General features: G+C 50.4%; 5 protein-coding genes across 5 annotated transcripts; 2 read left to right on the top strand and 3 right to left on the bottom strand.

Annotated features, from left to right (window-relative positions):
• Positions 1-569: 569 nt before the first annotated feature.
• Positions 570-2,470, bottom strand: CPAR01_04767 (pentatricopeptide repeat domain-containing protein; the record flags this gene model as incomplete). Its single annotated transcript, XM_060489047.1, has 2 exons — positions 570-1,832; positions 1,883-2,470. 2 exons carry the CDS (start codon positions 2,468-2,470, stop codon positions 570-572), a joined length of 1,851 nt encoding a protein of 616 aa, XP_060353253.1.
• A 463-nt stretch (positions 2,471-2,933) lies between these two features.
• Positions 2,934-3,932, bottom strand: CPAR01_04766 (small nuclear ribonucleoprotein; the record flags this gene model as incomplete). Its single annotated transcript, XM_060489046.1, has 4 exons — positions 2,934-3,140; positions 3,200-3,250; positions 3,316-3,456; positions 3,891-3,932. The coding sequence occupies 4 exons, from the start codon at positions 3,930-3,932 to the stop codon at positions 2,934-2,936; spliced, it is 441 nt and encodes a 146-aa protein (XP_060353252.1).
• A 1,915-nt stretch (positions 3,933-5,847) lies between these two features.
• On the top strand, positions 5,848-7,928 carry CPAR01_04765 (sulfatase; the record flags this gene model as incomplete). The annotated part of the gene is made up of 7 exons (XM_060489045.1): positions 5,848-6,145; positions 6,203-6,364; positions 6,419-6,729; positions 6,785-7,283; positions 7,344-7,447; positions 7,511-7,818; positions 7,874-7,928. The coding sequence occupies 7 exons, from the start codon at positions 5,848-5,850 to the stop codon at positions 7,926-7,928; spliced, it is 1,737 nt and encodes a 578-aa protein (XP_060353251.1).
• A 586-nt stretch (positions 7,929-8,514) lies between these two features.
• Positions 8,515-10,340, top strand: CPAR01_04764 (uncharacterized protein; the record flags this gene model as incomplete). The annotated part of the gene is made up of 7 exons (XM_060489044.1): positions 8,515-8,610; positions 8,652-8,711; positions 8,759-9,807; positions 9,944-9,980; positions 10,039-10,046; positions 10,095-10,108; positions 10,171-10,340. The coding sequence occupies 7 exons, from the start codon at positions 8,515-8,517 to the stop codon at positions 10,338-10,340; spliced, it is 1,434 nt and encodes a 477-aa protein (XP_060353250.1).
• A 139-nt stretch (positions 10,341-10,479) lies between these two features.
• On the bottom strand, positions 10,480-11,739 carry CPAR01_04763 (uncharacterized protein; the record flags this gene model as incomplete). The annotated part of the gene is made up of 2 exons (XM_060489043.1): positions 10,480-10,796; positions 10,854-11,739. 2 exons carry the CDS (start codon positions 11,737-11,739, stop codon positions 10,480-10,482), a joined length of 1,203 nt encoding a protein of 400 aa, XP_060353249.1.
• Between the last annotated feature and the right edge of the window lie 412 nt (positions 11,740-12,151).

Below are 12,151 nucleotides of genomic sequence, written 5' to 3'. Positions count from 1 at the left end.
ATGGCTTTTGCCAAGCCGTTGAAGAGTGCCTTGCAGTCGGCGGCACCAAAGCCTTCGGCAGGGTGCCAGCTTTAATTCCTAATGCACTGCTGAATGGCTTGCGTCGTCTGATGAGACAATGAAAACCAAGTTATGATGATGTAATGGAACAGCGAGTGCTTCTTTAACACAGTGGAGGAGGCTTGTAACGAAGGGATGCTGGTGTTCGCGATTAGCGCGTTGAGAAATTGTCAAACATTGGCCCGGTGGGCTTGCATGCTGGGTTGTAGACCGGATCCAAATTAATGTAATCGGCTACATAGATAACCTCCGGTGCCTCTCGGTGTGTTCCAAGGTGGTCGGGATAAGGTTGCGACGCTATAAGCTGACAATGAGTCACTCCGTATGAGTACAAATGGCATTCAAGACTTGGTCGATGATAGCAAGCTTCTGCAACGCAATTTTGACTGGCTTGTGCCAAAGTGTAGTATACAGCCGCCGCGGGTAAATCCGGGTGCGGCACACCTTCTCTTAAGAGGTGTTTATGCGAGTGCTCTTGGTAATACAACATATACAAGAACCCGCCATTTTTATGATGGGAAGCGATATGTCATCTCGGTGTCCTCTCGGTCCAATCCGGAACTTCTCTTGATCTCGTCGGCAACGGATGCCATCACCTTCGACAAGCCCGACTGGACGTCCATATTCCGTCTCTCGGCCTGCTCGATCAACCACCAAACCCGCACGTCCTGCACGTCAAGGGACTTCCTGACGAGGGTGAGTAGCGTCTTCCTGTTTATCCAAAAACTGTCCAGTTCGGGTTGTTGCCCCTCAACCGGCGCAGGAGCTTCGCCGAATAATCTCACACACTTGTACGCGAGGTCCAGCTCACCAGCCACGGCGTACTCATGCACAACCCTGGCAAAGACAGTGCGATCGCCTTTGAGGGCCAACTCTGGGTTTTGCGCAACAAGAGCCTTGAGAGCTTCCGTATCCTCGCACGCTTGGAGAACGTAGCGAATGGTGACATGATTAGGGCTGGCCTCGGTGTACTTGTGCGCATTCTGGTAGATCTCCAACGCTTTCACGAAGCCGTGTGTTTCGACAGCGGCTTCAATGATGACATTGAGCGCGGCAATGGGGACTTTGTAGCTGCGGATAAGCTCAGTAAGAGTGTTAAGAGCCGGGTCGATGCTCTCTGGCTCTTTCTTGATTCTCTGGTAGATTGGACGGGTGCTGGCGTATGGCGCAACTGAGATGGCCTTGAACATGATGCACAAGACCCGCAATGCGCTCACGATATCTCCGACTCCGCCGTAGCATTCGATCAGCGCCTCGTAATGATGCGCAACCAGTTTTCCACCCCTCTGCGTGACGAGCCGCGCAGCCCCTGTGGCAAGCTGATAGTCGTTCTGCCTGGCAGCCGTGTTGATAATGTTGAGAAGCACCCCGTCCGAAAGTTGCTCCTTGTCCTTCTCCAGCATCCTACCCCATATGTATCGCGTGCCCTCGTAGTGGTACGCCTCGGAGCAATTGTCGAGCAGTGAATACCACAACGCAACGTCTGTCTCGCCATCAGAAGAGTGAACCTTGCTATGCGCCAGCTTGATCGCCTCATCTATAAAACCGCGCTGGGCGAGGGTGAAAATGAAGATGTCAAAGACCCATGAAGCCATCGGTACTTGCTTGTGAATTAGGTTTTCTATTGCGTCGAAAGCCAGCTCGATTTGACCGTCGCGGAGTAGCCCAAGGGCAACGTGGGCCTGTCCTGGGATATCGACCTCAGTCCACGACTGCTTCATGGCTGCAAGAATCTCGTTTCGAAGTAAGTAATCAGGATGTATCGCGAGAGCCTATCGTCGTCAGCGCAAGGGGCAATTCGGTTCGTCTTGAGGAAACATACAGCTAACGCGGCATGGGATATTGAAGGCGAAGTTGTGAACTGCAGTCGTTTCATCTCCGCAAAAAGCTGTGCTAGGAACGCCGCCGATCCTTGAACATCGGCCGTAGCCACGATCAAGTCTTCGTAGAGTTTTGGGCTGAGCTCAACGCCTCTAGCCCGCACTAGATATGTGATGATTGTTGCGACCTTTTTAAAACTTTTGGGTTGGCCCCGGAGGACCTCCAAGGCATCCAGGATTGCAGGCAGCGAGGCTGCTCGGAGCTGCTCGTTCACGGCGGGGAGATTGTCGTCCACGGATTCCGACCCTTCTGTTTGTCGAGCTGCGTCGGCTTCAACTAGCTCTTCGCTATCGTGATGCTTCGGGTGTCCTTCTGCCTGCACGGCCGAAGATGTGGCGGTTGTGTATTTTCGACATCGTGTACGATTCGCAGGATGGCGGGTTGATGGGACAAGGTGACTTCGTTGGCGCGTCGCAAGCGATGTTCTGGGAACAATCTGTGTATTGAGGAGCCTGGCCGCAGCTTGCGTATCGACAGAGGGGCAGAGACAGCGCCATAAGCCGTCGAAAATTACTCGAGTGCCCGACATGGAGCTGGCAATGCGACTGGGCACGGGGGATACAAATTCTGGAGAGCTGCAGCTTGCACTTTTCGGAGCTTCTCTCACCGAATTAATCCCGGTGCAAAAGTGGATCACGTGACTCACCCGACATTGAATGCGCTTCGCGATAGACGACGAGCATGCACAAGCATCACGGCTGGCATATGGATAAGCATCGCGTCATGAGAGTATCTTCTTGCTTTTTGAACGTAAAATGATTATGTTGATATGCGTGCTCCCGAGGCGGGCGGCCAAAGGCCGATAACGCAATGCTGATCCAATGGCGTTGTAATTCCGAATGGCATCCGCATTCGAATTTCTTTTCGTGCGAGACGTCCAATGTGGATGTCTGTAGCCTTCAGATGGCCGTCGATCTTCTTGCAAGTCGTGCAAAGTAGCCGCTGGGAGCCGTGTATCAACTGGGCTCGTCATGATCGTGTCCGGGATATCATCATTGCCCACCACCACCACCACCACCACCACGGTTACCTCTTCCTCTGCCTCCACGGCCCTGGCCTCTGCCCCGACCTCTGTCACCTCCGCGGCCGCCATGGTCTCCTCTCGATCCACCTCTGCCACCGCGGAATCCTCCTTGCTGGTTCTGTTGGTTCTCCTTCACAACGTCAATGATGTCGTCGGGTACTCGTAGGTATTTGATCTAGGGCTTCGTCAGCATGTCGCTCGTGATTGGGACTTGCGCTATCTGAGTTTTCGTACGTTGTTTCCTTTGACGTAGACTTCGGGTATCTTGACGAACTTGTCGCCTTCCTATGTACTCGTCAGTGGTCTGGCGCGGGGTATGGGGGCGATGCATCGACGCGGGCGGCACGTACCGGACTCGTTTGAACAACCTCCTTCAATGTGAGGTTCATCCAGGTATCGCACATGACCAGGTGGCCATTGAGTGTTTCGCCGTTCTTCAGCTCGACGAGCATAGGGTGCCCTTGGGCGGCGTTCAAGAGACCGAGGGGTAACTGTGACAGCTGCGTTAGCCAGCACGCTTACAGTTCATTGCACGAGACAGCTGCGCGACAATTGCCACATGTTGCATATTTGAGGAGGCGCATGAGGACGTACCATTTTGTGATTCGGGCTCTGGAGCTTGCCGTGGGAAAGGAAGCTGAGCTGGAGCTTGACGCGGACGGTTGACGATTATGCGACAATGGAGATTTAAGTGGGTCAGTTCGGTGAGAGCTCGGTGAGTGGCCACCCGCACCACCAGCGCCGGACGCGGACGTTGCTGAGAGAAGACACACCAGGGTACATCGGCATGACGTCGATAACATTGAACACAGGTAGGTACCTAAGGAAAGCAGTCCCTGACCTGGCAACTCGTACCAGGGTACCTACCTTAAGCAATAGAAAAGACAACACTTGAGATCCGCAACTTGAACTGTTTTCTTATTACAATTTGCAAGCTGTCGGCTTTCGAAAGCTTCTGAACAGGCATCGCTATGTACCTCTAAGCATCCTAAGACAAATTATCAAGTTATCCTAGTTGCGTTGCAAGCAGGGGTACTATCCGTATGGGCAAGCACCAATTCAGTTTCGCCTCGATCCAATTGACTTTCGGTACTCTCAGAAATGCAGGGAACACTTTGAGGAGTTCTTCTACAGAATGACAAAGCAATTTTCATGCCTGGCTCAAAAATTCCACGTGTGCTGAATGTCCGCTTCACAAAAACAGCTTTTAGAACGCCGAACAACAAAAGGATGACCAACGTGGGGCTCGAACCCACAACCCCCAGATAACCACACGTCACGGACGAGATAGAAGTCTGATGCGCTACCATTGCGCCAGCCGGCCCGATCTGCTGACCAATCGCTGATTGGGCAGGTTGACGGCGGAAGCTACATCTCGTCTGATGAACGCTTCCCCGTGCGCAATCAGAATGCGTCCTGGGCAATCGCGATGGTTTGTAAATGCCTTAGAAGTTCGTAATGCTACCTAGGAAGACTTTCATAGAAGCCAAAAAGCTCTCATTGAATCTAAACCTTTACAATGTTCTATGGGGAAAAGCTTGACAAAGCTTCAAGTGCGCATCAAGTTTTCTTCCCCTCACCAACTTCCGATGCTACTTGGGGTTGGTGAAGAAGCTTTCAACATCTTCCTTATTACCCCACATTTGCTTTGCTAACGATTCCCTGGGGTCTGGGCAGGAGACTGGATTGCAGTAATACGAATCATTCTAGCTGTGTGCATGTACTTTTCTTCTTGTGGCCATGCTTGTAAAAAGACAATGGAATTTCCAAGTCCCAGCATATGCTAACAATTGGGGTATCAGTGTAGTGACTCACTTACCACTTCACAGGATATAAGTACACGCTCTGCAACCCCTCTTGGGCTTTCAACAATCACAGCTTTGCGAGATCGATTGCTTCAGCTGGATTGGCTTGGACCCCGACTCAAGCCCTGTGCCGCCGAAGAGCAAGACACAGGAACAAGAGCCAAAACTGCTGATAGGTATCCTACCTTCATGAATCCCTCTTAGCAAATGCTTACCACCCGCTTCTGAAATGTGACCCGAAGAGTCGGGAAGCCTTTAAGGTTATTCATAGGTGGTTTCACAGCCAATGAGCCTTGCTCGGTTGCTCTGGCAAAATGCTCATAGACTTAGTTTACTGGGTGAATGATGTAATCTCTCAATCGCTGAGCCCATTTGCACCAATCGAGGTCATGTTCATCGTCAAGTTCATCTTCGCCCTGTTCCACTTTGTTGGTGATAAAAAGTAGTGTATGTTACTTGACTGCACTTAGGTGATGGCGTCTCACTACCTACCTTATGTGAAGAACCTTGACTAAGACAGCTGTCTGCCATGTCGTTCCATGCTGTCTCTTCGGTTTAGAGCGGAGCCCCGACATATTGCTCTGAACCTCGAACTGGAACCAGCTCCGAAAAAATGGTCTTCTTAATGATGATAAGGTGGTGATCGTGGTTCAGATAGGCTAGCGGACGAAATGACGAAATCGCAAGACCCGATTGCGAATGCCGTTGACATTGTCGAAATACCCATTTCGCTGACCTGGAGCCCAGCCGGTTGGTCGACCGATGAGCGGGCGCCGTCCGACGACCCACCAGCGATACCACCGAGCTACCGGGGCCCCGTGGGCTAACACCGCAACACGCTCAGGCTTGATTCTCTTACTAGCTTTTAGGGGAAGGTTCCTGCCGTTGTAGTCTACTGAAATGTGGGAGCCGGCAATGGAGGTGCTGCGTCACTCATAACACTTCCATGCGACATATAACAGTTACTTTGCAGTGCCTGGAAGCACATATCTCGATCTCAAGGCGGCTTTTCTGTTCCTGCTTGGTTTTGGAGTAGATATCTGTGAAGTTGCAAGATCACAGGCTTCACATTTCACCATGTTGCCAATTCTTAGCCTGTCAACGTTGGCGACACTGGCCCTCGGCGCCTCCGCTGTCATCGCTCAGAGCGTGCAGCAGCGTCAGCCGAACATTGTCTTCATCTTGACTGATGATCAGGACGAGCAACTCGGTTCCCTTGACTACATGCCTTATGTTCAGAAGCATTTTGTTCAGCAGGGAACATACTATCGCAAACACTTTTGCACGATCGCAATTTGCTGTCCTTCTCGTGTCAGCTTGTTGACGGGGCAAGCGGCGCACAACACCAATGTCACATATGTTACTCCCCCTCACGGTAAGTCGTTAAGCATCTACTGCCAATAGAGTGACAATAGTCTGAATATTCTCATAGGTGGCTACCCGAAATTTGTCTCCCAAGGTTACAACGACAAGTATCTTCCTGTCTGGCTTCAGGACGCTGGCTACAACACGTATTACACCGGCAAGCTCTTCAACTCTCACTCTACCCAAAATTGGAACAATCCCTTCCCCAAGGGCTGGACTGGGAGTGACTGTAAGTCATTGACAACACCTAGAATTCGGGGCTTCATTGCTAACTCTAGCCTAGTCCTTCTAGATCCCAACACCTATCTCTACTTGAATGCAACGTTCCAGAGAAACCAGAGCCCACCTCAGACTTTCCCGGGCGAGTACAGTAACGACTTGGTTGCCGAAAGAGCTCTCGGCTTCTTGGATGATGCTCTCAAGTTCAACGGCAGCAAGCCTTTCTTCTTGGGTGTTGCACCAATTGGTCCTCACAACAACGGACTTGGCGGCGAGACCAGTGCTGGTGCGACACCACCCATCCCCGCGAAGAGGCACGAAAACCTCTTCTCAAACGTGACTGTTCCTCGCACTTACAACTTTAACCCTGACAAGGTAAGACTATCGACTTGCTGATCCAGGTCGTTGGTCGCTTACGCTACTTTTATAGCCGAGCATGGCCAACTGGGGTCTCATCATCCCCCAGCTGAACGCCACCGAGATAACATATGGTGATAACTACTACCGCCGCCGTCTCCAAACACTGCAGTCCGTTGATGAAATGGTTGACGCCATCGTCAAGCGTCTCGATCAAGCCGGTGTCCTCGACAGTACCTATGTCATCTTCACGTCTGACAATGGCTTCCACATTGGACAGCATCGTCTTAAGCCAGGAAAGACTTGCGCGATTGAGGAAGACATCAACGTGCCCTTCTTGATCCGCGGCCCCGGCGTGCCAAAGGGCAAGACTGTGGACTTTGTCACAACCCACACCGACATTGCTCCTACGATCTTCTCGTTGGCCAACATCACCCTACGTGACGACTTTGATGGTTCTCCTATTCCCTTCTCTGAGAATGGGATCCAAAAGGCCCAGAATGACCCTAAGCATGATCACGTCAATGTTGAGTTTTGGGGTACTCAACGCGGATATGACGCGTTTGGCGGAGGTCAGTTCATTTAATTCATATTGGATCGTTCCAAGCAACTTGGCACTAACGTCCTATTAGCATCTGCGAACAACACTTACAAGGCTATGCGTGTTCTCGGCGACAATTATAGCCTGTTCTACTCAGTTTGGTGCAGCAACGAACGCGAATTTTACGACATGAAGGTAAGTCTGATTTTCAGGAGTGGATGTTCATAAATCATGACTAGTTACTCACTCCTGTTATAGAAGGACCCAGGTCAAATGAACAACCTTGCCGGAAGCGCTTCAGGTCAGCTTCTCGATCGTCCCTTGTCCGTCGTCCAAGACCGTCTTGATGCCCTTTTATTGGTCCTCAAGAGTTGCAAGGCCGAGACTTGCAGGCTTCCATGGAAGCACATCCACCCTGAAGGTGGCGTCGAGAACCTCCGGGATGCACTTGATCCCAAGTTTGATGAGTTTTACGCCGGACAGCCCAAGATTTCCTTCTCAGACTGCAAGGACTTCTACGACATTGCTTCTGAGGGAGCGCAGGATACTTTGGTCCATTACGACCCGTGAGTCTCAATTAGAAATATTTATGACTGAGGATGGGTGCTGAGTGAGTTGAAGTGCGATGTTGGATGAAGGTCTTCTGGACAAGCCATCGCTTTCGGAAGAGCTGTAGTATTCGGGCCTTCAAGTAAATGTCTGCTGATCGGCTTTGCACCCGAGGAGCCGTGCATATTGATACCGACAACATGAATCAGATACAGGAATATTACCTTGCATTCCGTATAGGTCGGTGGATTGCATGAGACTCTGAGGCCTAGTGTGATGAATGTAAGAAAAAGGCACTATTTCCATGCTAAGAGCCCGGCCTCGGTCCGGCGTCTTGTGCCGATCGCCTAAGACACCGAGGTGTCTTGGGAGATGGGACAAATCCGTATAATCCCATTGGCTCTCCGCACTTTTGCTCCAAATGCCGAAAGCCGTCAATATCTCGATAAAAGACCTAGCTGCTTCGCGTTCTTCAACATTATTCGTTGTGATTTACTCAAGAGTCATTAGGGTAAAACGCTGTAAATTTGTTCTCGTGGTTGCTCGTCCTCAAAAGGAAGCAGGCTCCGTGTCCTACCGAAGCAATGACCGTCGGGCCTGCCCTATCTAGCGATTCATACTATGTTCAGTTCAGAACATCAGCGGCTTGAATATCTTGCGTCTGAACTCTCTTCCCAGTATTGACAACCACGAAATTCTCAGGTCTCGCTCAGATGGACAGCGATAATTACGACTCCCAGTCGGGCGATGACGCCGAGAAGTATTCCGTGCCTTCGGCATGGCCACCCACCGACCGGGATTCCTTCGAGGTATCTTTTGATGGGATCGACGACCCTTTTTGCCCACACAGCATGTCACTGTTTCGGAAGTGGACCATCGTTACAATACTGTGCAATGTAACGATTTGCGTGTAAGTAGAACGCCCCGAAGGCAGCCTCTAGTCTATTCCAAATGTAGCTGATACTGACCATCGGATCATCCAGTACCTGCACTAGCTCAGCATACACATCCACATACACCCAGATGAATGCCGAATTTGGCACATCATCTCTTGTCTCCACTCTCGGACTGTCAACGTTCCTCTTGGGTATTGCCTTCGGGCCACCAATGATCAGTCCTTTGAGTGAGTATTACGGACGACGTCCCATCTACCTCGGGACATGGTCTCTTTTCATCCTTTCGACAATTCCATCAGCAGTTGCAAAGAACATTCAAACCATACTGGTTACTCGATTCTTCAGTGGTGCCTTTGGCGGTACCTTCCTCTCAGTGTCAGGAGGGACCGTGGGCGACATCTTCCTACCACACCAAATCCAACACCCCATGTCTCTTGTGTCGCTAGTGCCGTTCATGGGGCCTTGCGTGGGCCCAATAGTCGGCGGATTCATCAACTACAACATCAATTGGCGATGGACCTATTATATCATGATCATCTGGTCTTCGATTTTGATGGCCATTATTGTATTTTTCACGCCCGAGACCTTTCATCCAATCAGGTTATACATGAAGGCCAAGCACCTCCGCCAGCAAACTGGCGATGACCGGTATAGAGCGCCGATGGAGAAGAAGAGCGGAGATGTTCAGCCGTCGAAGGCTTCCATCATAGCAGCCTCCATGCTACGACCCTTACAGTTCAACTTCTTGGAACCTATGTGCCTCTGCCTTAACGTATACTCGGCAATCTTACTGGCTATACTGTACTTGTTCTTCCTGGCGTTCCCGCGCCTCTTCCGAACGGAGTATGGGATGAACCTATGGCAAGGTGGTCTTACATTCCTTGGCATTATTGTAGGCATGTGCTTGGCTGCAGCATCATCACCAGTCTGGTCCAACATCCGCACGCGACTTGTGGAGAAGCACGGGACTAGTGAGCCGGAGTTCCGATTACCGCCGGCTATGTTGGGCGGGTTCCTGATACCGATCGGGTTATTCTGGTTCGGCTGGACGATAAGTCCCAATATCCATTGGATAGTACCAATCATCGGCTCCGGCGTCTTCGGCTGCGGGTAAGTCTATTGACTCCAACGAACATGCAAAATTTTATTGGAGAGGCCTAAATTCTCTCATTCCTTCACACTTATCATCTCATCGGAGACAAGGAAGTTCTTTGTCAGATGAAAGCTAATCGGTCCAATGCTACAGAACGGTTCTAGCCTTTACTGGTATTTATACCTTCCTCGTACGTTGAAGATGTGTCCCTCTATCTCAAGAGTTTCTTTTACTGACCACACTTTCAGATTGATGCGTATGCAAAGTATTCTGCATCGGCACTGGCGTCTAATGGACTGACTAGGTGCCTGTTCTCTGGTAAGTCTTGTTTTCTCAATAAGCCACGAGCCTTCCAGTTCTCTAACTCTGTACGATTTCAGCTGCGTTTCCATTATTTGGCGTGCAGATGTATGACAGACTCGGTCACCAGTGGGCAACAAGTCTTCTTGCATTCCTTACAGTTGCTATGATGCCCTTCCCATGGCTGTTCTTCAAGTATGGCAATGCTTTAAGGGGGAAGAGTAAGTTCGCGCTCCATGACAAGATGTAGAGTCTCAGAGAAAGTCCTAGAATATATATATGGATGTTACACACTTGCGCATTGGCGGCTTTATAATTCCTGGTTTTGGATTTGTCGTGGGAATAATATTCCATGCTACCTTAGTATTATGTCCTCGCCATAAAGTCATTCACGGCAGTGCATTCTCTTGGAATAGCCCCTCTATATATCCTCTCGTGTCTTGGATATCACACCCTGCAAGAACCCATCCATCTGGACTTTGAGCAGCCGGCGCTCCTGCTGAGACCCGGGGAGGTTGAGTGGGGTTTTCCTCACTAGTGTCACACAAGGCCGGCAGAAGTCTCATTGCGTAACTATTGTGGTCCTTGGTCTCGTTGTCAAGATACTGCAAGACGATCGCCATGTGATTTGCGTCTCCCAGTTCCAAAGTTGGTGCTGGCTTTCCGGTGAACTCCTCAACTAAGATGTCGCGAACACGAGAATAAGCTAACAGAAGAGTGTTAGTGATCTAGTCCTTTCGAAAGACGACTAATAATAACTTACATCTTGGCGAGTCCTGTGCAAACTGTTGATTTGAAACAGCACTCTCCAGCATCTTCAGAATTTGTACTCGCAGAGTTGTCTCCTTCAATCGAGCAGACACGACTTGAGTCATGAATTCCTCAGGTGAAGCGGGTATCTGCTGGAGTTTCGTCGTTTTTTCTGCGTACTTGTTGGCTAGGGTGATGAGGCCGGTCCAGAAAGGATCCCGCAGCGCCATTAAGATGTCTTCCTCAGGGAAATACTTCCTACACCAAGACAGATCCTGAGAGCCGGCTCCGGCGTTGGCGAAGGATGGGACGTTCTGGGTAAAGATCACCCGAGCGCTGGGATGTTTGTCGCTGAGGCGGGCCTGTAGGGTCTTGTGAAACTGAACTTGCCTCTGTGATAGAGCTAGTCTACTCGCTCGGGTCATATCGTCGGTGGCGATACCTTGTCGGGAATTATAACCAAAGAAGAGATGGTAGACATTGATATTGGGTAATGCATTGATGAAATCCCAGACATCATTATCTTCGCAGGGCGCGACCTGGAAGACGTCCACGAAAGAACCTCTGCCAACCCTGGCGACTTCTGCTGCTAAAGACTCTCCAGTTGCCACGGGGAGATCTTTGGTAGGTCGAAGGTTCTTGTACCAGCTTTCGTGGGGCGCTGCCTGGCCCAGAACGTTGGTCTTTGTCTGAAACCATGCAGTTCGTGTTTCCCACCCAGCTGGTAAGGCAGGCTGATGCTTCTCAGCGCGGTTAAGATAATCGGACATCGCAAGGGCCATCTTGCTGCGTTCTTCAGCGCCTGTAAAGACTAAGATAACGCGGTCGTATTGAGGTTTCACAGGGTTCTTGATATCGGTTTTCATAAGTGCGACAGCAATGCCGGCTTTGTCGTCCATTTTCGAATCCGTTAAGACAACCGCTACCCTAGCCGCCATGGCCGAATGGGTAGCGATCCAACAAAGGACCGCAAAGAATAAAAAGTGACGAGTCATTTGATTATGTCAATGTTCACTTCTCTCAAGATCGAAGCAGACTGGTGTCACTGATCAGTGCGACTAGTCTATGTACTTTATATAATCAGTCGGCCTCATAGCATTTGCTTTCAAGTGAGCGGCTGGGGCCTACGAAGGGCTGAGCGTCGTATTGGTCAATGATCAAGTAGTATACCGTATGATTCGCCACATCACTCATAGACTCATATCACAAAGTCTATTATGGAGATGGGAGATTAATAGCCAGAGCTCAATTGTAACCATCAGCCGGTCAAACTTTGTGACGAGCAATGGATTCTCAGGCATCTTCTATCAA

This window comes from Colletotrichum paranaense (assembly GCF_030867605.1).
Source record: "Colletotrichum paranaense strain IMI 384185 chromosome Unknown Scaffold_3.1, whole genome shotgun sequence".
In the NCBI taxonomy this organism is placed as follows: Eukaryota; Fungi; Ascomycota; class Sordariomycetes; order Glomerellales; family Glomerellaceae; genus Colletotrichum; species Colletotrichum paranaense.
This window is presented reverse-complemented; position numbering and strand designations above follow the sequence as displayed.